At 44.9% G+C, this 25,375-nt stretch overlaps 1 protein-coding gene across 1 annotated transcript in view; it reads right to left on the reverse strand.

Annotated features, from left to right (window-relative positions):
• Positions 1-25,375, reverse strand: part of LOC140736375 (piezo-type mechanosensitive ion channel component 2) — a 232,857-nt gene that overhangs the window by 80,262 nt on the left and 127,220 nt on the right. Inside the window, exons 28-31 of the mRNA XM_073062358.1 lie at positions 19,824-19,898; positions 17,967-18,133; positions 13,361-13,548; positions 2,019-2,183 (exon numbers count right to left, since the gene is read on the reverse strand). Of these exons, the coding sequence (XP_072918459.1) occupies positions 2,019-2,183; positions 13,361-13,548; positions 17,967-18,133; positions 19,824-19,898 (595 nt within the window). The remainder of the gene's footprint in view (positions 1-2,018; positions 2,184-13,360; positions 13,549-17,966; positions 18,134-19,823; positions 19,899-25,375) is intronic.

Raw genomic sequence — 25,375 nt, forward strand, 5'->3', positions numbered from 1 at the left:
AGTGAGAGGTCAAAGATTTAAAAGGAATCAGAGGAACAATTTTGTCACATAGAGGATGGTCAGTATATGGGAAGTGGTAACACAGTTTGTATTTTCAAGGTATTTGGACAGTCACACGGTAGAAAAGGTTTTGAGGGATACGGGCCAGATAAATGGGTCTGGCTTAGTTAGGCAACTTGGTCAACACAAATGAGATGGGTCGAAGAGCTTGATTTCATGCTATACATCTTTATGGCTCTATGTCTCTGCAACTGAAACACATCTTTCCCTAGCACCCCCCCCCCCCCCCCCCCACCGACACTTTCTGCATTCCTCAGGGAATGCCCCCCACGCGATTCCCTTGTCATTTGTCCCTCCCCACTGATCTCCCTCCTGGCACTTATCCTTGCAAGTGGAACAAGTGCTACACCTTCACCTTCACCTCCTCCCTCACTACCATCCAGGGCCCTGAACAGTCCTTCCAGGTGAGGTGTCACTTCACCGAGAGTCCACTGGGGTCATCTATTGTATCCAGTGCTCCCAGTGTGGCCTCTTGTATATCGGTGAGACCTGACGAAGATTGGGAGACCGCTTCACCGAGCACCCAAGTTCCGTCGCCAGAAAAAGCGGGATCTCCCAACGGCCATCCATTTTCATTCCACTTCCCTTTCTCATTCCAACACGTCAGTCCATGGCCGCCTCTACTGTCACAATGAGGCCAGACACAGGTTGGAGGAACACCACCTTATATTCGGTCTAGGTAGCCATTGATGGCATAATATCGATCTCTCAAACTTCTGGTAATGGCCCCCCTTTCTCTATTCCTCCTTTCCCTCTTTCACCTTATCTCCTTGCCTGCCCACCCCCTTCCTCTAGTGCTTCTCTCCCTTTTTCTTTCACCCATGGCCTTTTGTCCTCTCCTATTAGATTCTCCCTTCTCCAACCCTGTATCTCTTTCATCAATCAACTTCCCAGCTCTTTACCTTACCCCCTCCCAGTTTCACCTTTCACCTTGTGGTTCTTCCTCCCCTCCCCACACCTTCTAGCTCTGACTCCTCATCCCCTAGTAAGGCTGAAAGGGGAGGGAGTGCTGTGCACCGGCTGGCAGGTAAAGTGGCTCTGCTGAAATCTATGGAAACATTGGTAAGCAGGGGGACAAAGCCTTCCATCAATTCTCTGATGTTCAGTGAACTGCCATATAATACAATCAAAATTAGCAGCAACAGCATCTCCAGTGGGGTCATTCTGGAACATCACTCTTCTCACAGTATCAAGGTGTAGTCGGGCACCAAGGTACAGATCTCTGTGCAATCAGGAAACGACCTGACAAGCTGGACCTTTACCAATATGTTTTTCATTGTAATGTGCATTTATAAATGTAGACAGACATGTGAATTATGAACTCGAGTAGGCTAGTCCCTTGACTTCATTACCCATTGACTTCATATCTGCATTCCCACCTAACCCCGATAACTTTTCACTCTGCTTATCAAGAGTCTATTTAGCTCTGTCTGAAAAATGTTCGCACACTCCACTTTCACCACCCTCTGAGCAAGAGAGCTCCAAAGACCGAGAGGTCTCTGAGAGAAAAAGTAAGTCATCCCATCCCTGTCTTAGCTGGACAACTCCTTACTTTCAAACAGTAGTTCCTACTTCTAGATTCTCCCACAAGATCCTCTCCACATCTACTATGTCAGGGGCCCTCAGTCCTCCCTTGTAATTAGTAATATTTCTGTGCTTGATATTGTATTAAAATGTAGAAACCCAGAATGACCATCCTATCTACCGTTCTTTCCATAATGGACATCAGAGAGTTGATGCGAATGTGTTCCTGGTCTAGAATGAACGCCAATAAGTGGTTGTGTGTCTTTGTGTGATATCTTTAACACAACCATCCGCCCTGTTTCATAAAGTATTGTATTAGAAGCCCCTGAGGAATGTGCAGAATGATCATTAGTATCTGGTCAGTCACCAACTAGCCCACGGCTGCCAAGCTGAAATGGACTGGTGAATCACAACAAGAACACCTCATGATTTACCTCAAAATCTCACTGTCCAGGGACATGTCAATCTGGGGCATCTTCTGCAGTGTCCGCCTATTGTAACTGCTGGGCCTTGGGACCTCAGTGATGGGTTCCTCAGTCTCATCTACATCATCGCAGGTAGGCTGTCTGGAGCCCAGTGTAGTGACTTCAGTGTTACAGCTGTGGAAACACAAAGAGGAAATCCACGCCGTGGTCACTTCATTAGCAACACTGGAACACCTGCTCATTAATGCAAATATCTAATTTGCCAATTATGTGGTAGCAACTCAATGCATAAAGTTCAGACCAAACACCAGAATGGGAAAGAAGTGTGACCTAAGTGACTTTGACTGTGGAACGATTGCTGCTGGCACACGGGCTGGGTGTGAGTATCTCCTAAAATGCTGATCTCCTGAGATTTTAACACACAACAGCTCTAGAGCAGGAGTTCACAACCTTTTTTATGCCATGGACCCTTACCATTAACCAAGGGGCCTGTGATCCTGGGTGGGGACCCCTGCTCTAGAGTTTACAGAGAATGGTGTAAGAAACAAAAAGCATCCAGTGAGCAGCCATTCTGTGAGCGAAAAGAGGTCAGAGGAGAATGGCCAGACAGGTTCAAGCTGACAGGAAGGTGACAGTAACTCAAATAACCAGATGTTACAACAGTGGTGTGCAGAAGAGCATCTCTGAATGCACAAAACTTGAAAGTGAATGGGCTTCAGCAGCAGAAGACCATGAACATCCAATTAAAAACAGCAACTACATCTTCCTTTACCTAATTGATAAGAATATCTGTTACCCAAGAAGGTGATTTGCTGCTATAGGGTCTTTGACCTGACATGTTATCCCTGTTTCTCTGTTCATAGATGCTACTCAGTCTTTCTAGCATTTTCTCTCTTTATTTTAGCTTTCAGTTTCTTTGATTCTCAGACAACCTGGGCTCACTGGGTTAGGGGATTTACAGGTTAGCATTTACACCTTCTCAACAATCAACGTGAGTGTCTATTGGTTATAAACAGAAGCACTGTGTGTATTAAGGAGTATATTAAATTAAACATAATTTGCTCTTGTAATAACAACTGGACTGTTGCAATGGAGCCCAAAGCAAACTTGAGTAAGAGCCCGTCATCTCAGTCTGGGCATATGACAGCCTTCTGGATTCAATATCAAATTCTGCAGCCTCAGGCAACCCGATTTCTCAGTCAGTATCAGTTGTCCATCTGTGAAATCAACAAAGAGGAGTTGAGCATTTTTATTTCACAATGGCCCCACCTGATGATCTGGGAATCAAGAATATTCCACCAGTGCTCATATTCACTTAGATCAGCTAACTCTTCAACCAGACAACAGCCCAGTACCAGCAAAAGAAATGGTTGCAAACGACCCATGAAAGCAAACAGAAATGAGACACTTTTACCTAGTGCCCTCAGTCTAGTAAATTGTCCCTTGAGTTGTACGGGAACTCAACCCAACAGTGAGACTGAGCCACAATTAGGAAGGTAAGACAGGCACCAGAGTCACAGGGCAGGCTTAAGTGGTGAGGTAGAGGGGTTTAGGGAGGGAATTCCAGAACACAGGACCACAGTAGCTGAATGCACGGCTGCCAGCCGTGGAGGTGGCGGCTCAGTACACCAAGAGGTCATTACTTGAAGAGCATAAAAAGGTGGAGGAAGTCACAGAGACAGGAAGGAAAGCTTTAAATTCCAGGCACAGTGGTGAAATAGAAACCAGTTTCAACCAGCAAGTGAAGAGGTGAGAAATGATTCTCTCCCCCCCCCCCCCCCCACCCCAGACGTCCTTAAAGCATCCAAGGCTGCTTTTGTTTTTTTTAATATTCAATTCCTTCATGCTGTCAAAATTACTTATCAGTGTAACAACTCTTTATCGGAATTGTAGGGCTTGAGTTTTAAGGAGAGACTGGATTGAGATATTTTTCCTTGGCTGAGGGATGACCTTAAAGAGGTTTATAAAACTGTGAGGGGATAGATATGAGGAATGGTGTATTCCTTTATCCGAGATAGGGAGACTAAAACTAAACTGCACAGGTTTAAGATGAGAGGGGGACGATTTCAAACGATCTAAGGGGCTCAAATTCCTTTTCACACAGAGGGTGGAGGGTATATGGAACAAATTGTCAGAGGTAGTAGTATAGGCAGGGACAGTTACAATGTTTGAGTACTGTTGGGGGGGACAGCCTACCTGGGGGAAGCAACAGTGGTCGCGCCTCTGGCACAGAGTCTGACCCTGTAGCTCAGAAGGGTAGGGAAAGGAAGAGGAAGGCAGTAGTAATACGGGACTCGATAGTCAGGGGGTCAGATAGGCGATTCTGTGGACGCGATCAGGAGACTTGGATGGTAGTTTGCCTCCCTGGTGCCAGGGTTCGGGATGTTTCTGATCGCATCCAAGATATCCTAAAGTGGGAGGGCGAGGAGCCAGAGGTCGTGGTACATATAGGTACCAATGACATAGGAAGGAAAAGGGAAGAGGTCCTGAAAGGAGAATATAGGGAGTTAGGAAGGCAGTTGAGAAGAAGGACCACAAAGGTAGTAATCTCAGGATTACTGCCTGTTCCACGCGACAGTGAGAGTAGGAATAGAATGAGGTGGAAGATAAATGCATGGCTGAGGGATTGGAGCAGGGGGCAGGGATTCAAGTTTCTGGATCATTGGGACCTCTTTTGGGGCAGGTGTGACCTGTACAAAAAGGATGGGTTACACTTGAATCTTAGGGGGATCAATATCCTGGTGGGGAGATTTGCTAAGGCTACTGGGGAGACTTTAAACTAGAATGGTTGGGGGGTGGGAATCAATTTGAAGAGACTAGTGGAGAGGAGGTTAGTTCACAAATAGAGAAAGCTAGTAGACAGTGTGTGAGGGAGGATAGGCAGGTGATAGAGAAGGGGAGCGCTTAGACCGAAGATGTAGGGGAGAAGGAAGAAAAAGATAATAAAGTTGTTTGCACCGTTAGGGATAAACAGAGAAGAAGAGGTGGAGAGTTTCTTAAATGCATCTATTTTAATACTAGGAGCATTGTAAGAAAGGTGGATGAGCTTAGAGCATGGATTGATACCTGGAAATATGATGTTGTAACTATTAGTGAAACATGGATGCAGGAGGGGTATGTTTGGCAACTAAATATTCCAGGATTTCATTGCTTCAGGTGTGATAGAAACGGAGGGGCAAGAGGAGGAGGTGTTGCATTGCTTGTCCGAGAAAATATTACAGCAGTGCTTTGGCAGGATAGGTTAGAGGGCTCATCTAGGGAGAATATTTGGGTGGAATTGAGGAATGGGAAAGGTGTAGTAACACTTATAGGGGTGTATTGTAGACCACCTAATGGGGAGCGAGAATTAGAGGAGCAAATTTGTAAGGAGATAGCAGATATTTGTAGTAAGCACAAGGTTGCGATTATGGGAGATTTTAATTTTCCACACATAGACTGGGAAGCCTATTCTGTAAAAGAGCTGGATGGTTTGGAGTTTGTAAAATGTGTGCAGGATAGTTTTTTGCAGCAATACATAGAGGTACCGACTATGAGAAGGGGCAGTGTTGGATCTCCTGTTAGGGAATGAGATAGGTCAGGTGACGGAGGTATGTGTTGGGGAGCACTTCGGGTCCAGTGATCACAATGCCATTAGTTTCAATATAATTACGGAGAAGGATAAGACTGGACCCAGGGTTGAGATTTTTTATTGGAGAAAGGCTAACTTTGAGGAGATGCGAAAGGATTTTGAAGGAGTGGACTGGGGCAATTTGTTTTATGGGAAGGAGGTAATAGAGAAATGGAGGCCATTTAAAGGTGAAATTTTGAGGGTGCAGAATCTTTATGTTCCTGTTAGGTTGAAAGGAAAGGTTAAAAGTTTGAGAGCGCCATGGTTTTCAAGGGATATTGGAAACTTGATTCAGAAAAAGAGGGAGATCTACAATAAATATAGGCAGCGTGGAGTAAATGAGGTGCTCGAGGAAAATAAAGAATGTAAAAAGAATCTTAAGAAAGAAATTAGAAAAGCTAAAAGAAGATAGAGGTTGCTTTGGCAAGTAAGGTGAAAATAAATCTGAAGGGTTTCTACAGTTCTATTAATAGCAAAAGGATAGTGAGGGATAAAATTGGACCCTTAGAGAATCAGAGTGGACAGCTATGTGTGGAGCCAAAAGATATGGGGGAAATCCTTCGGTATTCACTAAGGAGAAGGATATTGAATTGTGTAAGGTAAGGGAAACAAGTAGAGAAGTTACGGAAACTATGACAATTAAACAGGAGGAAGTACTGGCACTTTTAAGGAATATAAAAGTGGATAAATCTCCGGATCCTGACAGGATATTCCCTAGGACCTTGAGGGAAGTTGGTGTAGAAATAGCAGGGGCTCTGACAGAAATATTTCAAATGTCATTAGAAACGAGGATGGTGCCGGAGTATTGGCGTATTGCTCATGTGGTTCCATTGTTTAAAAAGGGTTCTAAGAGTAAACCTATCAATTTGATGTCAGTGGTGGGTAAATTAATGGAGAGTATTCTTAGAGATGGTATATAATTATCTGGATAGACAGGGTCTGATTAGGAATAGTCAGCATGGATTTGTGCGTGGAAAGTCATGTTTGACAAATCTTATTGAATATTTTGAAGAGGTTAGGAGGAAAGTTGACGAGGGTAAAGCAGTGGATGTTGTCTATATGGACTTCAGTAAGGCCTTTGACAAGGTTCCGCATGGAAGGTTAGTTAGGAAGGTTCAATCGTTAGGTATTAATATTAAAATAGTAAAATGGATTCAACAGTGGCTAGATGGGAGATGCCAGAGAGTAGTGGTGGATAACTCGAGGAAATTTGCAGATGCTGGAAATTCAAACAACACACACAAAATGCTGGTGGAACACAGCAGGCCAGGCAGCATCTATAAGGAGAAGCACTGTCGACGTACTAAGAAGGCAACACGGGGAGAAAAAATGAGGTACGAACGCAAGCTAGCCAGGAATATAAAGGAAGATAGCAAAAGCTTTTTTAGGTATGTGAAGAGAAAGAAGATAGTTAAGAACAATGTTGGGCCCTTGAAGAATGAATTGGGTGAAATTGTTATGGGAAACAGAGAAATGGCAGAAGAATTTAATGAGTACTTTAGATCTGTTTTCACTAAGGAAGACACAAGCAATCTCCCAGATGTATGGATGGGCCAAGGACATAGGGTAACAGAGGAAATGAAACAGATTGACATTAGGAAGGGAACTGTGATGAGAAGACTGGTGGGACTGAAGGCTGACAAATCCCCAGGTCCAGATGGTCTGCATCCTAGGATACTAAAGGAGGTGGCCCTGGAAATTGCAGATGCATTGGTAATCATTTTCCAATGTTCCTTAGATTCAGGATCAGTTCCTGAGGATTGGAGAATGGCTAATGTTATCCAACTTTTTAAGAAAGGAGGGAGGGTGAAAACAAAGAACTATCGACCTGTCAGCCTGACATCGGTGGTGGGGAAGATGCTTTCCCACCATTATTAAGGATGAAATAGTGGCATATCTAGATAGGAGTGATAGGATTGGGCCGAGCCAGCATAGATTTACCAAGGGTAAATCATGCTTGACTAATCTGTTGGAGTTTTTCGAGGATGTAACCAGGAAGTTAGACAGGGGAGATCCAGTGGATGTAGTGTACCTCGATTTTCAGAAGGCATTTGATAAGGTCCCACATAGGAGATTGGTGGGTAAAATCAAAGCTCAGGGCATCGGGGGGGAGACATTGGCATGGATAGAAAACTGGTTGGCAGATAGAAAGCAAAGGGTAGCAGTGAATGGGTGTTTCTCGGAATGGCAGGTGGTGACTAGTGGGGTGCCACAGGGCTCGGTATTGGGACCACAGCTGTTTACAATTTACGTCAACGATTTGGATGAAGGCATTGAAAATAACATCAGCAAATTTGCTGATGATACTAAGCTGGGTGGCAGTGTGACATGCGATGAGGATGTTAGGAGAATTCAGGGTGACTTGGATAGGCTGGGTGAGTGGGCAGATGACGTTTAATGTGAATAAGTGTGAGGTTATCTACTTTGGGAGTAAGAACAGGAAGGCAGATTATTATCTGTACGGTGTAGAGTTAGGTAAGGGAGAAATACAAAGAGATCTCGGAGTCCTTGTTCATCAGTCACTGAAGGTGAATGAGCAAGTGCAGCAGGCAGTGAAGAAGGCTAATGAAATGTTGGCCTTTATTACAAAGGGAATTGAATACAAGAGCAAGGAAATCCTCTTGCATTTGTACAGAGCCCTGGTGAGACCACACCTGGAGTATTGTGTACAGTTTTGGTCTCCAGGGTTAAGGAAAGACATCCTGGCTGTAGAGGAAGTGCAGCGTAGATTCAAGAGGTTAATTCCTGGGATGTCCGGACTATCTTACACAGAGAGGTTAGAGAGACTGGGCTTGTACACGCTGGAATTAAGGAGATTGAGAGGGGATCTGATTGAAACATATAAGATTATTAAGGGATTGGACAAGATAGAGGCAGGAAATATGTTCCAGATGCTGGGAGAGTCCAGTACCAGAGAGCATGGTTTGAGAATAAGGGGTAGGTCATTTAGGACAGAGTTAAGGAAAAACTTCTTTTCCCAGAGAGTTGTGGGGGTCTGGAATGCACTGCCTTGGAAGGTAGTGGAGGCCAATTCTCTGGATGCTTTCAAGAAGGAGCTAGATAGGTATCTTATGGATAGGGGAATCAAGGGATATGGGACAAGGCAGGAACCGGGTATTGATAGTAATTGATCAGCCATGATCTCAAAATGGCGGTGCAGGCTCGAAGGGCTGAATGGTCTACTTCTGCACCTATTGTCTATTGTCTATTTAGGAATAATGGTGCATAGTTCCCTGAGGGTGGAATCTCATGTGGATAGGGTGGTGAAGAAAGCTTTTGGTATTCTGGCCTTTATAAATCAGAGCATTGAGTATAGGAGTTGGGATGTAGTGTTAAAATTGTACAAGGTATTGGTAAGGCCGAATTTGGAGTATTGTGTACAGTTCTGGTCACCGAATTATAGGAAAGATATCAACAAAATAGAGAGAGTACAGAGAAGATTTACTAGAATGTTACCTGGGTTTCAGCACCTAAGTTACAGGGAAAGGTTGAACAAGTTTGGTCTTTATTCTTTGGAGCATAGAAGGTTGGGGGGGAGACTTGATAGAGGTATTTAAAATAATGAGAGGGAAAGATTGAGTTGATGTGGATAGGCTTTTTCCATTGAGAGTAGGGGAGATTCAAACAAGAGGACATGATTTGAGAGTTAAAGGGCAAAAGTTTAAGGGTAACCATATAACCATATAACCATATAACAATCACAGCACGGAAACAGGCCATTCCGGCCCTCCTAGTCCGTGCCGAACTCTTAATCTCACCTAGTCCCACCTACCCGCACTCAGCCCATAACCCTCCACTCCTTTCCTATCCATATACCTATCCAATTTTACCTTAAATGACACAACTGATCTGGCCTCTACTACTTCTACAGGAAGCTCATTCCACACAGCTATCACTCTCTGAGTAAAGAAATACCCCCTCGTGTTTCCCTTAAACTTTTGCCCCCTAACTCTCAAATCATGTCCTCTCGTTTGAATCTCCCCTACTCTCAATGGAAACAGCCTATTCACGTCAACTCTATCTATCCCTCTCAACATTTTAAATACCTCGATCAAATCCCCCCTCAACCTTCTACGCTCCAATGAATAGAGACCTAACTTGTTCAACCTTTCTCTGTAACTTAAGTGCTGAAACCCTGGTAACATCCTAGTAAATCGTCTCTGCACTCTCTCTAATTTATTGATATCTTTCCTATAATTCGGTGACCAGAACTGTACACAATATTCCAAATTTGGCCTTACCAATGCCTTGTACAATTTTAACATTACATCCCAACTTCTGTATTCAATGCTCTGATTTATAAAGGCCAGCGTTCCAAAAGCCTTCTTCACCACCCTATCTACATGAGACTCCACCTTCAGGGAACTATGCACTGTTATTCCTAGATCTCTCTGTTCCACTGCATTCCTCAATGCCCTACCATTTACCCTGTATGTTCTATTTGGATTATTCCTGCCAAAATGTAGAACCTCACACTTCTCAGCATTAAACTCCATCTGCCAACGTTCAGCCCATTCTTCTAACCGGCATAAATCTCCCTGCAAGCTTTGAAAACCCACCTCATTATCCACAACACCTCCTACCTTAGTATCATCAGCATACTTACTAATCCAATTTACCACCCCATCATCCAGATCATTTATGTATATTACAAACAACATTGGGCCCAAAACAGATCCCTGAGGCACCCCGCTAGTCACCGGCCTCCATCCCGATAAACAATTATCCACCACTACTCTCTGGCATCTCCCATCTAGCCACTGTTGAATCCATTTTATTACTCCAGCATTAATACCTAACGACTGAACCTTCTTAACTAACCTTCCATGTGGAACTTTGTCAAAGGCCTTGCTGAAGTCCATATAGACTACATCCACTGCCTTACCCTCGTCAACATTCCTCGTAACTACTTCAAAAAATTCAATAAGGTTTGTCAAACATGACCTTCCACGCACAAATCCATGCTGGCTACTCCTAATCAGATCCTGTCTATCCAGATAATTATAAATACTATCTCTAAGAATACTTTCCATTAATTTACCCACCACTGATGTCAAACTGACAGGTCTATAATTGCCAGGCTTACTTCTAGAACCCTTTTTAAACAATGGAACCACATGAGCAATACGCCAATCCTCCGGCACAATCCCTGTTTCTAATGACATCTGAAAGATCTCCGTCAGAGCTCCTGCTATCTCTACACAAACTTCCCTCAAGGTCCTGGGGAATATCCGGTCAGGACCCGGAGATTTATCCACTTTTAAATTTCTTAAAAGCGCCAGTACTTCCACCTCTTTAATTGTCATAGGTTCCATAACTTCCTTACTTGTTTCCCACACCTTACACCATTCGATATCCTTCTCCTTAGTGAATACCGAAGAGAAGAAATCGTTCAAAATCTCTCCCATCTCCCTCGGCTCCACACATAGCTGACCACCCTGATTCTCTAAGGGACCAATTTTATCCCTCACTATCCTCTTGCTTTTAATATAACTGTAGAAGCCTTTCGGATTTACTTCCACCTTATTTGCCAAACCAAACTCGTAACTTCTTTTAGCTTTTCTAATCTCTTTCTTAAGTTTCCTTTTACATTCTTTATATTCCTCGAGCAATTCCTTTACTCCATGCTGCCTATATCTATTGTAGACATCCCTCTTTTTTCGAACCAAGTTTCTAATATCCCTTGAAAACCATGGCGCTTTCAAACCTTTAACCTTTCCTTTCAACCGAACAGGAACATAAAGATTCTGTACCCTCATAATTTCACCCTTAAATGACCTCCATTTCTCTATTACATCCTTCCCATAAAACAACTTGACCCATTCCACTCTCTCTAAATCCCTGCGCATCTCCTCAAAGTTAGCCTTTCTCCAATCAAAAATCTCAACTCTAGGTCCAGTCCTGTCCTTCTCCATAATTATATTGAAGCTAATGCTATTGTGATCACTGGACCCGAAGTGCTCCCCAACACATACATCTGTCAGCTGACCTATCGCATTCCCTAACAGGAGATCCAACACTGCCCCATCTCTAGTCGGTACTTCTATGTATTGTTGCAAAAAGCTATCCTGCACACATTTCACAAACTCTAAACCATCCAGCCCTTTTACAGAATGAGCTTCCCAATCTATGTGTGGAAAATTAAAATCTCCCACAATCACCACCTTGTGTTTACTACAAATATCTGCTATCTCCTTACACATTTGCTCTTCCAACTCACGCTCCCCATTAGGTGGCCTATAATACACTCCTATCAGTGTTACTACACCTTTCCCATTCCTCAATTCCACCCAAATAGCCTCCCTAGAGGAGCTCTGTAATCTATCCTTCCAAAGCACCGCCATAAGATTTTCTCTTGAAAATCTCATGATAACATGAGAGGGAATTTCTTTACTCAGAGAGTGGTAGCTGTGTGGAACGAGCTTCCAGTAGATGTGGTAGAGGCAGGTTCGGTATTGTCATTTAAAGTAAAATTGGGTAGGTATATGGACAGGAAAGGAATGGAGGGTTATAGGCTGAGTGCGGGCCAGTGGGACTAGGTGAGTGTAAGCGTTAGCACGGACTAGAAGGGCCGAGATGGCCTGTTTCCGTGCTGTAATTGTTATATAGTTATATGGTTTAAAAGATATTTGGACAGATACATGGATCAGAAATGCTTAGAGGGATATAGGCCAAATGCAAGCCAATGGGATGAGCTAGAGTAGAAAACTTGCTCAGCATGGACAAGTTGGGCTGAGAGTCTGTTTCTGTGCTGTGTATCTCTGCCTCTCTCTCGCTCTCTCCCTCCATTTCCACCCCACCCCTCTTTCTGTCTGTCTCTGACCCTCTCACTGTCTGTCCCTGACCCCTCCTCTTTCTTGCCTGACCCGCTCTGCCCCCCTCTGATCCCTTCTCTCTCCATCTCCGTCCCTCTCTCTCTTTGTCTCTGTCCCCCCCCTCTGTCCGTCTCCGGCCCCCTCTCTGTCCATATCTGACCCCCTCTCTCTCTATCCCCACCCTCTCTGTCTGTTTCTGAACACCTCTCTGTCTCTGACCCACTCTCTGTCAGTTTCTGACCCCCTCTCCATCTGTCTTTGCCCCCTGTCTGTCTCTGTCTCCTCTCTGTCCATCTCTGACCCTCTCTCTCCCCTTATGCCTCCCTTTGCCCCTCTGTCTGTCTCTGCACCCCTCCCTGTTTCTAATTACTGCATCTAAAACCTTCCTCCACACATTTTGTACAGATGTTTCAAATGATCAACAAATTCCAATCAGGCCCATCAATACCCAGCATAAGCTAGCCATGGAAGGGAAGGTCAGTTAAACCCTGGTCAGTAAGAGCTGCAAACATATTTAACATAGAGGCACAAAGCCCATTTCCATTCCCATAGCATTCTTTATCCATTGTGACCTGGAGTCAAACTGAACCAGACGCAGATCCACTATATTAACTTGGACACAGAACTAGCCATTTCTGCCAGCTGTCATTTTTGTTCACTTTTATACAGATTAGCCAGCTGTGCATGTCTCACAGACTTAAAGAACACAACACAAAGGAGCGTCACTATTCATAGCAAATAATTAACTGCCCCATTGACTCATTTGGTCTCACCCTTTCAGAGGTATTCCCTCCCCCCCCCCCACCTCCTCTGCCACCTAAATCTTTCCCAGTTCTGATGAAGGGTCCCAACTTAAAATGCTGACCGTTTCTCTGTCTACAGATGCTGCCTGATTTGTTGAGCGTTTCCAGCAGCATCTCCTTCATTACCTTGAGACACTGCTGTCCCTGGAGAGCATGGAGTTAATACTGGCCAGTTTCCGGAAACCTGATGCTGCCGTTCTCTCTCTCTCCGTCGTCCTGTTCGGTGTCCATTCTTTGTCAGAGCTGCAGGATGCTCGGTTTCTCAGTTTGACATTGTAAAAGCGATGGATACTGTCCTGGTCTGGAACCTTTCCCTGAGTGAAAAGGAAATGTTTCATTACCAAGAGAAGACTGCTGATAGAGTTCCTATTCTTATTTTTCTTCATGCCTTTACCCTTTTTTTCAAAATACACTTGCTGATTAAACTGCTGGTTTCCTAACATATCCTGCCTCTACAATGTAGAACAGTTGTTGTGGCTGTAGTTTGCTATTCATGTTTAGATGTGAGTGACTTTGCAAGTACATCTTCCTCGTTGGACGAAGCCCAGTGCCTTTCTGGTCTACATTAAAGGAGACGGTTGGCTACTTAGAACATGAGATGTGTTTGATAGCAAAATCACCAGGATCCAAAGGTTCTTCAGAAGGCAAGAATGAAGCATAAAGCTTGTTGATTAAGGCCATTTATTTGGTGTTATGAGAATGAAGAACAAAGAAAAACACAATGAACAAATGAGTTGTGGTTGCTTTTCACTAAAATCTAGCTCAGACTAGCCAGGTAACAGGTATTCCAGTGATAAGAACAACCTATGAAATAACAAGATTGGGTGTGTTTCATCTACTGCAGCGACGCTCCTGGGAAAATACAGAATCAACTACTGAAAGATCCACTGAGCACGTACAGTGTAAGAATTGAATTGACTTTATTTCTTACATCCTTCACCTACATGAGGAGTAAAGATTTTTACGTTATGTCTCCGTCTAAATGTGCAATGTGTAATCATAGTAATTTATAATAATTTATAGTAAGTAGAACAGTCAATGTAACATAGAAATACTCTCTAATCAGTGTGAGTTCATCAGTCTGATGGCCTGCTGGAAGAAGCTGTCCCGGAGCCTGTTGGTCCTGGCTTCTATGCTGCTGTACCACCTCCCGGATGGTAGCAGCTGGAATAGATTGTGGGTGGGGTGGCTTGGGTCCCCAATGATCCTTTTTACACACCTGTCTTTCTAAATGTCCTGAATAGTGGGAAGTTCACATCAACAAATGTGCTGGGCTGTCCGCACCACTCTCTGCAGAGTCCTGCGGTTAAGGGAGGTACGGTTCCCATACCAGGAAGTGATGTAGCTGGTCAGGATGCTCTCAATTGCGCCCCTTTAGAAAGTTCTTAGGATTTGGGGGCCCATACCAAACTTCTTCAACTATCTGAGGTGAAAGAGGCGCTGTTGTGCCTCTTTCACCCTCCAGCTGGTGTTTACAGACCACGTGAGATCCTCAGTGATGTGGATGCTGAGGAACTTAAAGCTGTTCACCGTCTCAACCCCAGATCCATTGATGTCAACAGGGGTTAGCCTGTCTTCATTCCTCCTGTAATTCACAACCAGCTCCTTTGTTCTTGCGACATTGAGGGAGAGGTTGTTTTCTTGACACCACTGTGTCAGAGAGATGCAAGGTGTGTAAGGTGATGATATAAAAATACAAATGTTTGTACAAGCAAGCGTAGGAAAGGTTGAACTACATGAAAATAACAATTTTACATTCCAATCTAACAGAAGTGATACAGTGGAAAAAGAGAACATACTTGCACTAATGTGTCACTGTTTATCAGCAATGTACTTACTGCCGTAATAAACAATGGTTCAAATCAACCACGGAAAGAAGTAAGCAATTCATTTTTTTTACCAGAACCCTCAGTTCTAGAGTAGTTAGGTGCAAAATCAGATAAGACTGTGAAGAAGGTATATGACATGCTTTCCGTTATCAGTCAGAGCGTAACAGTATAAAAGAACGGGAAGTCATGTTGTAGCTGTATAAGACTATGGTCAGGCCCCATATGGAGTATTGTTTTCAGTTCCGGTCACATCATTACAGGATGGAGGTTCTGGGGAGGGTGCAAAGATGCCTGGATCAGAACCAGAATCGTGTCAAATATCACTGGCATATGTCGTGAAATGTGATGTTTTGTGGAAGCAGGGCATTGCAATGCATAATAAAAAAACTATAAATGACAGTAAGTGTATACGAAACATGAAATGAAATAAGTAGTGCAAAAGGAGTGAGGAAAGTAGTGAGGTGGAGTTCATGGATTCATTATACATTCAGAGGGAAAGGAGCTGCTCCTGAAGCGTTCAGTACGTTTTCAGGCTCCTGTGCCTCCTCCTCGGCAGTAGCAGTGAGAAGAGGGCACGTCCTGGGTGTTGGGGTCCCTAATGACGGATGCCTCCTTTTTGAGGCATTGCCTTTTGAAGCTGTCCTCAATGCTTGGGAGGCTAGTGCCCATGACAGACTGGTTGAGTGTACAACTTCCTGAAACTTAACTGATCCTGTGCAGTGGCCCCTCCGTATCAGATGGTCCTGAAGTCCAAAATCAATTCCTGGGTGTTCCTGACATTGAGTGCAGGACTGTTACCGCAACACCACTTAGCCAACTAATCATTCTCACTACTGTATGTACCCTCGGAAACTCTGTCAACAGTATGTGTATCATTTGCAAATTTATAGATGGCATTTGAGCTGCGCCTAGCCACACAGTTGTGGCTGTAGAGACAGTAGACCATAAGACATAGGAGCCGAATTAGGCCACTCAGCCCATCGAGTCTGCTGGACCATTCCAGCATGGCTGATCCTGGATCCCACTCAACCCACTACACCTGCCTTCTCGCCATATCCTCTGATGCCCTTGAGGTGCACGAGTGTTGATGGTCAAAGCCAGCATAGAAGGCACTGAGCTCATCCTGCAATCTGTCCATGGCTGAGGGACAAGATAGGACAGACTGGAAATGCCAAATACCAGAGGGCAGAGCTTTAAGCTGAGGGGCGAGGCAAGTTTCTTACTTTTAAAACAGAGATTGGTAGATACTGGAACATACTGCCAGAGTAGGTGATGGAGTTAGATTCAATGGCAACAGAGGCATTGGGCCAGGCACATGAACATGAAGAGAAGGGAGGGATTACGGATCATGTGCAGGCAGATGGAGTTAGTTTGTACTGGCATTGTGGTGCGCACAGACACTGTGGATCGAAAGGCCTGTTCCTGTACTGTTCTATGTTCACTTCATCGTTACTTATTTTTTTTAAGTGGGCATCAGGAAAGTAAACTTGTGCATTATAGTCCCACTTAGGTCAACTGGAGCTGGGCAGGATCATGTGACACTATTGAGGCGGACTATCGTCAGTAATGCAGAATGGAATTAGAGTTGCAATACAAAGCTGGAGAACATTACTATCGGCAATATTTTGTTGCACATCAAGGCCAGGGAAATTACAATTCCATTTCACCAATAATGAAGGAACATATTAAGTTCAATGTAACCAGCGGCAATGGGGTCCAAAGCAAGCTCGAGGAACAGCCCTCAGCTTCATCCCAGGCACACTGCAACCTTCTGGACTCAATATTGAATTTTACAGCTTCGGTAACTTGATTTCTCTGTCTGTGATGTTGGCTCAGATTGTTTCTTTGGGAGTGGAGGACATGGCCAGTCTGACTGGCCAGGCACGTCTGCCTGCTTTTCAATCTGCAGCTTATCCTGGTCGGCCCTGTTTTAATCTATCAGAGGCATCCCTCACCCACACAAGCCTCCCTGTAGTTCATTGTTTGTCTCCTTCCCATGTTACATACCCACAGTTTGAACACGGGACAGTGGGATGATGTAATGGTCTCTTGACCGTGGGGTGATGTTATGTCACGTGATGGCATGTTCCAAACGATATTTAAACCAAAGCCCGCGACTGTGACGGAGTTCTCATTTTTATTTTTGTACAATGTTGTTGTTGCCAGTCGGAGGTGTGGATGCTCTGCCGGTTTTGTTTGTTGCACGTTTACTTATCCGTTACAGTCCAGTATCGGAGAGTGAAGGCATTACCGGAGTTATCCGAGTTCAAAGGATCAGATAAAGTTAATGTCGTTCAGCGTCATGGGAATGATCGACCTTTGTGACTTCGTTGAGGATCTGTGGCTTGCACATTGGAGTTGAACCCCTGCAAGGTGGGGAAGGTTTGTGCAGTGACCACCCTCCAGTCGAAAGGTCAGTTCCTTTTATTTCCTCGTGATTTCTTCAAACAAGGCGTCTCCCGGCTGTGGGATAGACATTACTTCGAAGGTATCGTTTGTTTCGGGGAAGTCTCTCCTTACTGACTGTATAAATCACATGGACTTTTGAATTTATCACTTTAAGTCTGTGCTTGGATCAGAACTCATTAAGAACAGTTTCTACATTTGACTGTTTGTTAGAGATTGCTGCCTAACTGTTAACTTTCAGTTAAGTTAGTCGTTCGTTTACTTTTCTAAGTTTTGAGCAGAGGTTAATAAATTGTGGGATTTGTTTATAAACCCTGTCTCAGTTTCATATTCATTGCTGCTGCATTCATAACACCCAGTTCTGACAACAGGTTTTCAACCTGATACATTGCTGTTTCTCGTCCCACAGCCCATATTCCCAGCATTTTCTGTTTTTACATCAAAAAACAGATGCATCCCTTCTGAGATGGAGCCCACGGGTTACATCTACCAGGTACCTGTTTTAATTCTCTTCTTAAAATGGATCTCTCTATCCTCAGCACAGTAGAGATATCAATGTTATCTTTGGAGATGGTGTTAAGTAATTCAATCAAACCATCAACCAGTGCTTGAAGAAACATCCAGGTGAAGGTCATGATGTTGACTCCTTGTCTGATGAAGTTGTCTGCAAAGAGTAAAGATATGAATGTGTGAGAAACGGTGAGTGTGGAACACAAGCACTTGGATTACTGAGAGATTCAAAAGCTCTCTCAAAACTATAATAAACTTGAGTATAAAGGGCATATTTCAAAGTGTTCAGGTGACATAAAGCCTGGAACTGTAGCAACACAGGTCGATACATCGTAGAAACACAGAACACCTACGGTACAATACAGGCCCTTCAGCCCACAAAGCTGTGCCGAACATGTCCTTACCTTAGAAATTACCAAGGGTTACACATAACCCTCTATTTTTCTGAGCTCCACGTACCTGTCCAGGAGTCTCTTAAAAGATCCTATCGTGTCCGCCTCCACCACCATTGCCGGCAGCCCATTCCATGCATTCACCACTCTGCGTAAAAAACTTCTCCTCTGTCCCTACTTCCAAGCACCTTAAAACTATGCCCTCTTGTGCTAGCCATTTCAGCCCTGGGAAAAAGCCTCTGACTATCCACACGATCAATGCCTTTCATCATCTTATACACATCTATCAGGTCACTTCTCATCCTCCGTCGCTCCAAGGAGAAAAGGCCGAGTTCACTGAACCTATTCTCATAAGGCATGCTCCCCAATCCAGGCAACATCCTTGTAAGTCTCCTCTGCACCTTTCCTATAGTTTCCACATCCTTCCTGTAGTGAGGCAATCAGAACTGAACACAGTACTCCAAGTGGGGTCTGACCAGGGCCCTACATAGCTGCAACATTACCTCTCGGCTCCTAAACTCAATCCCACGGTTGATGAAGGCCAATGCACCGTATGCTTTCTTAACTATTTAAGACACAAGGTGTGAAGTGATGAATATTAGGAGAGAATATGAGTAGTCAAACAAATTTTAATGTGCTGAGAAACAGCTTATGCCCCCAGAATAAATCATGGTAAGATGATTGAGCTGTTTATAAACAGCTTTGGGGGGGGGGGGGGGTAATTGGTTTTACACATAGTGGGGGTGAAAACACAGGGACTTAGGCTAAACCACTGGTGAGGTTTCAGTCCATGTATTGCATCCAATTCAAGGCATCCTGCTGCAGAGGGACAATTACCAGAATGATCCTCTGGATGAGCAACAGGTTTGCAGAGGGATTAGCAAAAGAGTTTGCTGTGCAAAGCAGATATTCAAAAAATCAAAGCTTTGTTTCTCTCATTCCAATTCTGGGACCGATTACCTTGTACAAAGTCCCCACTGTAGGTGTGCAGGGAGGTTGTGGCAAGTATTCACATTTGGGGAAGAGGATTTGGCGATCTAACTGACCTCAGTTGTCCTACGCACTCTCATTTCTCAACAAAGCTTCCCGGCTTCTAAGGTTCTGACACAGAAAAGCACCTCAGCAGCATTGTCCTCAGATATCTGATTATAACTGCAGCTGACAGAACTATTCAAATGAAAGGTTCTGAAAATTGAAACAGTTAAGTATCTGATGATCAATTCCAAACCAGGCTAAAGCACTAAGCAGGTGCTGAGGTGTAGTCCCATTAAACAGGTAGTTAGAGGGAGAGTCTGCCCACTCTAGCCCTATTACACAGGCACTGGAAGTGTGAACCTTCGCATGATTGAAACAAGGTGTTCTCCTGGCTTTATACCTGTGCTGATGCTACACTGCCCAACAGTATTTATAATTTATCTGTATTGCACCTGACTTACAGTTGAATTGACTGACCTGGGTGCTGGGAATCCAGTTCCTCTGTGCTCAAGAGATCCAGCTCATCTTCACTTGAATCAAATCTGCTCACATCTGAAATTCAGAAGGGCATTAACAGCTTCTGACCTCTTGAAATCGTATTTTATATACACACATGTGTGTATGTATATGTATGTATGTATATATACACATATATATATATATATACACACACACACACACAGCATTAATGTGGTCATACCTTTCTTATTTCTCAGTTCCACCCATAACACTCACTAGATGAGCCCTATAAACATCCATGCTTTGCTATCTAGAGAAATCTCAATTCACATTGACACCCCTTCCATTATAATCACTCTCCCTCGTATCTCAGGCGGTGCTGCCAGTAATTTGCTACTGCAGTTAGATCTGCTGTTCTTCAACAGTCTGTAGCTTCCTGGAAGGGTTTGCCCAGTGCCTTTTTGTTCTGTGTGGCACTGAGTCCCACGGGGCAGTTAGATGCCAGTGAAAAGTGTAGATGGAAACCACCTTCCCTCGGTGGACTCTGTCTAAACTTCTTGCTGCCTTGGTAAAGGGGCCAGCATAATCAAAGACCCCACCCATCCTGGATGTAGTCTCTTCACCCCCTTCTCATTGGGCAAAACCATGATACAAAACCATGAGAAAAATGAGAGTGGGTGGAATAACTGTGGTCAGTTAATTTGCCAAATCTTCTTCCCCAAATGTGAGCACTGCCACAATCTTACTGCACACCTATAATGGGACTTCGTACAAAGTAACTTGTCCCAGAATTGGAATGAGGAAAAACAAAGCTCTTTGATTTTTGAATATCTGCATTGCACACTGAACAATCCCAGTTTTGCTAATCCCTCTGCAAAACCCGTTGCTCCTCAAGAGGATCATTTAAGGACAGCTTCTACCCCGCTGTTATAAGACTATTGAACAGTCTCCCTGCAAGATCTAAACTGTCTTCCTGTAAGATGGACTCTTGATCTTACCCTCTGTCTTGTCATGGCCTTGAACCCTATTGTCTCCCCGCACTGTACTTTCTCAGTAACTATAACTCTTTATTCTGCATTTTGTTTTTGCTTTTCCCTTGCACTACCTCAAAGTACTGATGAGGTGAAGTGATCTGTGTTGATGGCATGTAAAACAAAGTTTGTCGCTCTACCTCAGCACATGCAAAGTAACTCCAATCTACTGTTAACTGGAGCAGACAAATAGAAATGTTGGCTACAGATCGCTCAATGCAAAGGGAATTGTAACAGGGTAAAGAGATCTGGAATGAAAGGCAAAACCATGCACTGAACAGCATTGTAACACAAACATGATTTGTATCAGAAAATCACAGAGAGGCACCACAGGTCAATCAGAATCTGTAGAGAATTAATGCTTCAGGTGAATGATCCTTCATCAGAACTTTCAGAGCATATGTGAGGTAATTTTGCGACCCAGCTCCACCTACCTGCCTTTTCCCCATAACCTTTAATTCCCCTGCTATGTAGACATCTTTCTAACTGTGTCTTAAATGTATTTAATTAGGTAGCTTCTACTGCAGAGAATTTCACAGATTCGTACTGTGGTAACTTCTACTTTCCAAAAGAACCACTTGACAATTTTATGGCTAAAAGAACATCTTTATCTGGGACGGCAAATGATATTTACAATACAGAGGCTTCCAGGTACCTCATGCGGCCTGGGTGGTGGAACTACACAATGCATACCAGTAATAAAACCCCGTCATCTCCGGAACCCGCCTCTTGCTACCAACAGCTCCCTGCTTAGTATTAACTTACTTTTAATAATACTCACATTACAACACTTCTCCCCCCTTAAAATCCAACATTCCCCAAATATAGAAGAAATATAGGAGATATAGAACTGGGAAATGAAAACAGTGGTATCATTAGCAACAGGTTACCAATACAAAACACCTAAAAAACGTGGTAAATTCAACATTCAATCTAACAACAAAAAAAAACTATCCAATCAAAGATTCAATCTGTCAGGAGATTTGCGAGGGTGCTGTGATCTACGCACTACCCCCGGTGACCCAGCAGGCACCGCTGGTGAGGATGTTTTGGGTGGATCTGGTGTTGGGGACACGAGAGTGGTCTGTGTGCCGCGTGAGAATGTCCATCCTCTTCAGGGGACTCTGCCTCCTCTGCCAGTGTGTCTCCCTCTAGCAAAGTCACTGGTGGACATGCTTCCCCAGTAGTCTGTCTCACCATTGGAAACTCCATGGAACTGTCTACCTCTGAGCCGGAATCATGACGCAGGCGCACGTGGTCCTGATGTCTGCGGAAAACACGCCCATCAGTCAGCTTAACAACATAGGAGACTGGACCACTCTGCTTAAGAATAACCCCAGGTAGAGCCATTGCTGATTGTTGCTACTGCTGAAGTTTCTCACATAGACATTGCCATCCGGTTCTAACTGTCTGTCTCATGCATGTTGATCATGTCCCTCCTTCTGCTTTTCCTGCTTTCTCTCCACTTTTGCCTTCATGTCCGGGCGCAGCAGGTCCAATCTTGACTTAGGCCTACGCCCCATCAGCATCTCTGCTGGAGTGCGTGCAGTCATAGTCTGTGGCATGAGGCGGTATTTAAACAGGAAAAGTGAAAGCCGGGTACTAAGAGAGTCCCCTGTCATCCACTTCAGGCCTTCCTTCACTGTCTGACCAGCCCTCTCAGCCAAACCATTTGAAGCTGGGTGGAAAGGGGCCATCCGAATGTGACGAATGCCATTCTGCCGCATGAACTCACCGAACAGCTCACTGGTGAATGTCGGACCGTTATCAGTGACCAGAGTGTCAGGAAACCTGTGGACTGCAAACACTTGCCTGGTAAAAGGAAAGTCTTGACTTGAGACAGAAATGGGTCCCTCTCTGTCCATTGCTTGATCTGGGTTGACTTTACGGGTATCTTGGACAGCCTGTCCAATGAAAACACAGTCTCTGGAGGCACATATGTAGTAACAGGCGTCTCAGGTAAAGGGAGTGGACTCAGCGCATCAGCGTTTGCATCATCCCCACCCGCTCTGTACACTATAGTATACTGGTAGGCTGACAATGTGAGAGCCCAACGCTGTATCCTGGCTGAGGCTAGCGGTGGGATGCATCTGGTCTCCCTAAAAAGGCTCATCAGTGCTTTATGGTCCATATAAATTGTGAATGCACGTCCATACAGGTACTGATGAAAGCATTTGACCGCAAAAACAAAGGCCAGGCCTTCTTTGTCTAGCTGTGAATATCCCTTCTCAGCAGCCATCAGGGTACGTGAAGCAAAACCAATAGGCTTCTCTGAACGGTCCTCCATTACGTGTGAGAGAACTGCCCCAACTCCATAGGGCGAAGTGTCGCATGAAAGGGTGATCTCCTTTTCTGGGTCATAGTGAACGAGCAGCTTCGCTGAGTGCGGGAGTCCTTTCACTTCCTTGAAAGCTTCCTCCTGCTCTTCACCCCACCGCCACTTAGTGTCATTGTGAAGCAGCTTATACAGTGGGGCCAAAACCTTTGAGAGGTCCGGAAGAAACTTGCCATAATAATTCACCATGCCCAAAAACGATCTGAGTTCAGTGATGCTCCTGGGTCTTGGGGCCTCCCTGATAGCTCTCACTTTTTCCTCCACTGGGCAAACCCCTCAGCTGTAATCTTGTGTCCCAGGTAGGTCACACTCGGAGCCAGGAACACACATTTTCTGCGTTTCAATCACAGCCCTGTGGCCGAGAGCCCCTTCAGCACTTGTTCCAAGTTGGCCAGATGCTCCCCCTCCGTGGCTCCCGTGATCAAAATATCATCAAGATATACTACTACATGCAGAATCCCCTGCAGCAAAGAGTCCATTGTCCTTTGGAACACGGCAGGGCTAGACGCCACTCCAAACACCAGGCGATTGTATTTGAATAATCCCTTGTGCGTATTGATGGTGACATACTCCTTTGAATCCTCGTCGAGCAGCAGCTGTTGGTAGGCATGGCTCATGTCCAGCTTTGTGAACAGCTTACCCCCTGACAGGGTCGCAAACAGGTCATCCACCCGTGGCAATGGGTACTCCTCTGATTAGAGACCCGATTCACCGTACAATTGTAGTCCCCACATATCCTCACCGTTTTATCTGCCTTCAAAACTGGAGCAATGGGAGCCGCCCACGTTGAAAACTGGACGGGCTCAATGATGCCCGGCCCCTGTAAACGTTCCAGCTCCTCCTCGACTTTGCCTTTCATGGCAAAGGGCACCGACCTGGGCTTAAAAAAACGTGGTGTGGCCTCAGGGTCAACATAGAGTTTCAGGGTCACGCCCTTCAGTGTGCCCAGCTCGCCCCAGAAAACATCACTATACCGCTGCAGAATGTCCTCCGTTGTGTGTGCTTACTTAATTTCATGCCAGTTGAGCCAGATTTTGCGAAGCCCAATCGCAGCCCAAAAGACTGGGCCCACTGCTCTTAGCTGAAATATCCACATATAACACCCATAAATGAGGTATGGGCTGCCCCGTATAGGTCCTGAGTTTGAGCTTTGACGGTCTGACGGGAGGCAGGTTGGATCCCCATGTCCTCCTGTAGGTCCCCTCACTAATGACCGATGCAGTAGCCCCTGAATCAATCTCAAGCTTAATGTCCTTTCCCTTGACAGTGACTGTGGCATAATATGGTTCAGGTGGTCCCTCATCCGTTTCCACCCCAGACATGTCGTAGGCACACGCTGCCTCCTCGTCTGCCTCTTCTAGGTGGTGTGTGGCTGCCTGAGTCTGTTGAGCTTTCCCCTGCCCAGGCTTAACCTTACCCTTTATGCTCCTGCACTTTTTAGCTAAATGTCCCTTTTTACTACAAGCACGGCAGACAGTATCTGTGAATTTGCAAACATTTGCATAGTGCGTCCCTCCACACCGAAAACATTCCACCCGCTTTGCCGGTTTACCAGTCTCCCTCCTGACCTGGAGCACTGCCGCCGACTGCGACCCCCATGTCCTCTCTGTATATCCTTGGCATTATTAGCAGCCATCTCCATGCTTTGGGCAATCTCTAGGGCAATCTTGAAAGTCAACGGTGGGGTTTCCCCCAACAAGTGGCTCTGTGTGGCATCATTATTAATGCTGCATACTAATCTATCACGGAGCACGTCATCCAACACGGCTCCGAAATCACAATGCTCCGACAGCTGCCGAAGCTCGGTCACAAAATTAGCCACAGACTGACCTGGCTTCCTGAAATGGCTGTGAAACTTACACCGTTGAACTATCACCAAAGGTTTCGGATTGTGGTGGTTCCCCACGAGCTTGACCAGTTCATCATATGGAATTTCTCCTGGTTTCTGCGGTGTGGCTAAGTTTATCAACTTGTAAGTCTTTGCCCCACACACACTCGGGAGAATAGAGTGCTTCTGAGCCTCCTCAGTAATTCCATTAGCACAGATAAAGTGTCCGAACCTTTCCTCATACTCCGGCCAGTCCTCGGTTCCCTCCACAAATTCACCGATAGTCTTGAACATTGCCATCCAAATGCAAGGCTCCTCGTCCGCTCACAGCTCCTGTTCGAAACGTGCCGACACTTCCACAAATCAGTTCACCTCG

Source organism: Hemitrygon akajei, chromosome 11 (assembly GCF_048418815.1).
Source record: "Hemitrygon akajei chromosome 11, sHemAka1.3, whole genome shotgun sequence".
Taxonomy (NCBI): domain Eukaryota; kingdom Metazoa; phylum Chordata; class Chondrichthyes; order Myliobatiformes; family Dasyatidae; genus Hemitrygon; species Hemitrygon akajei.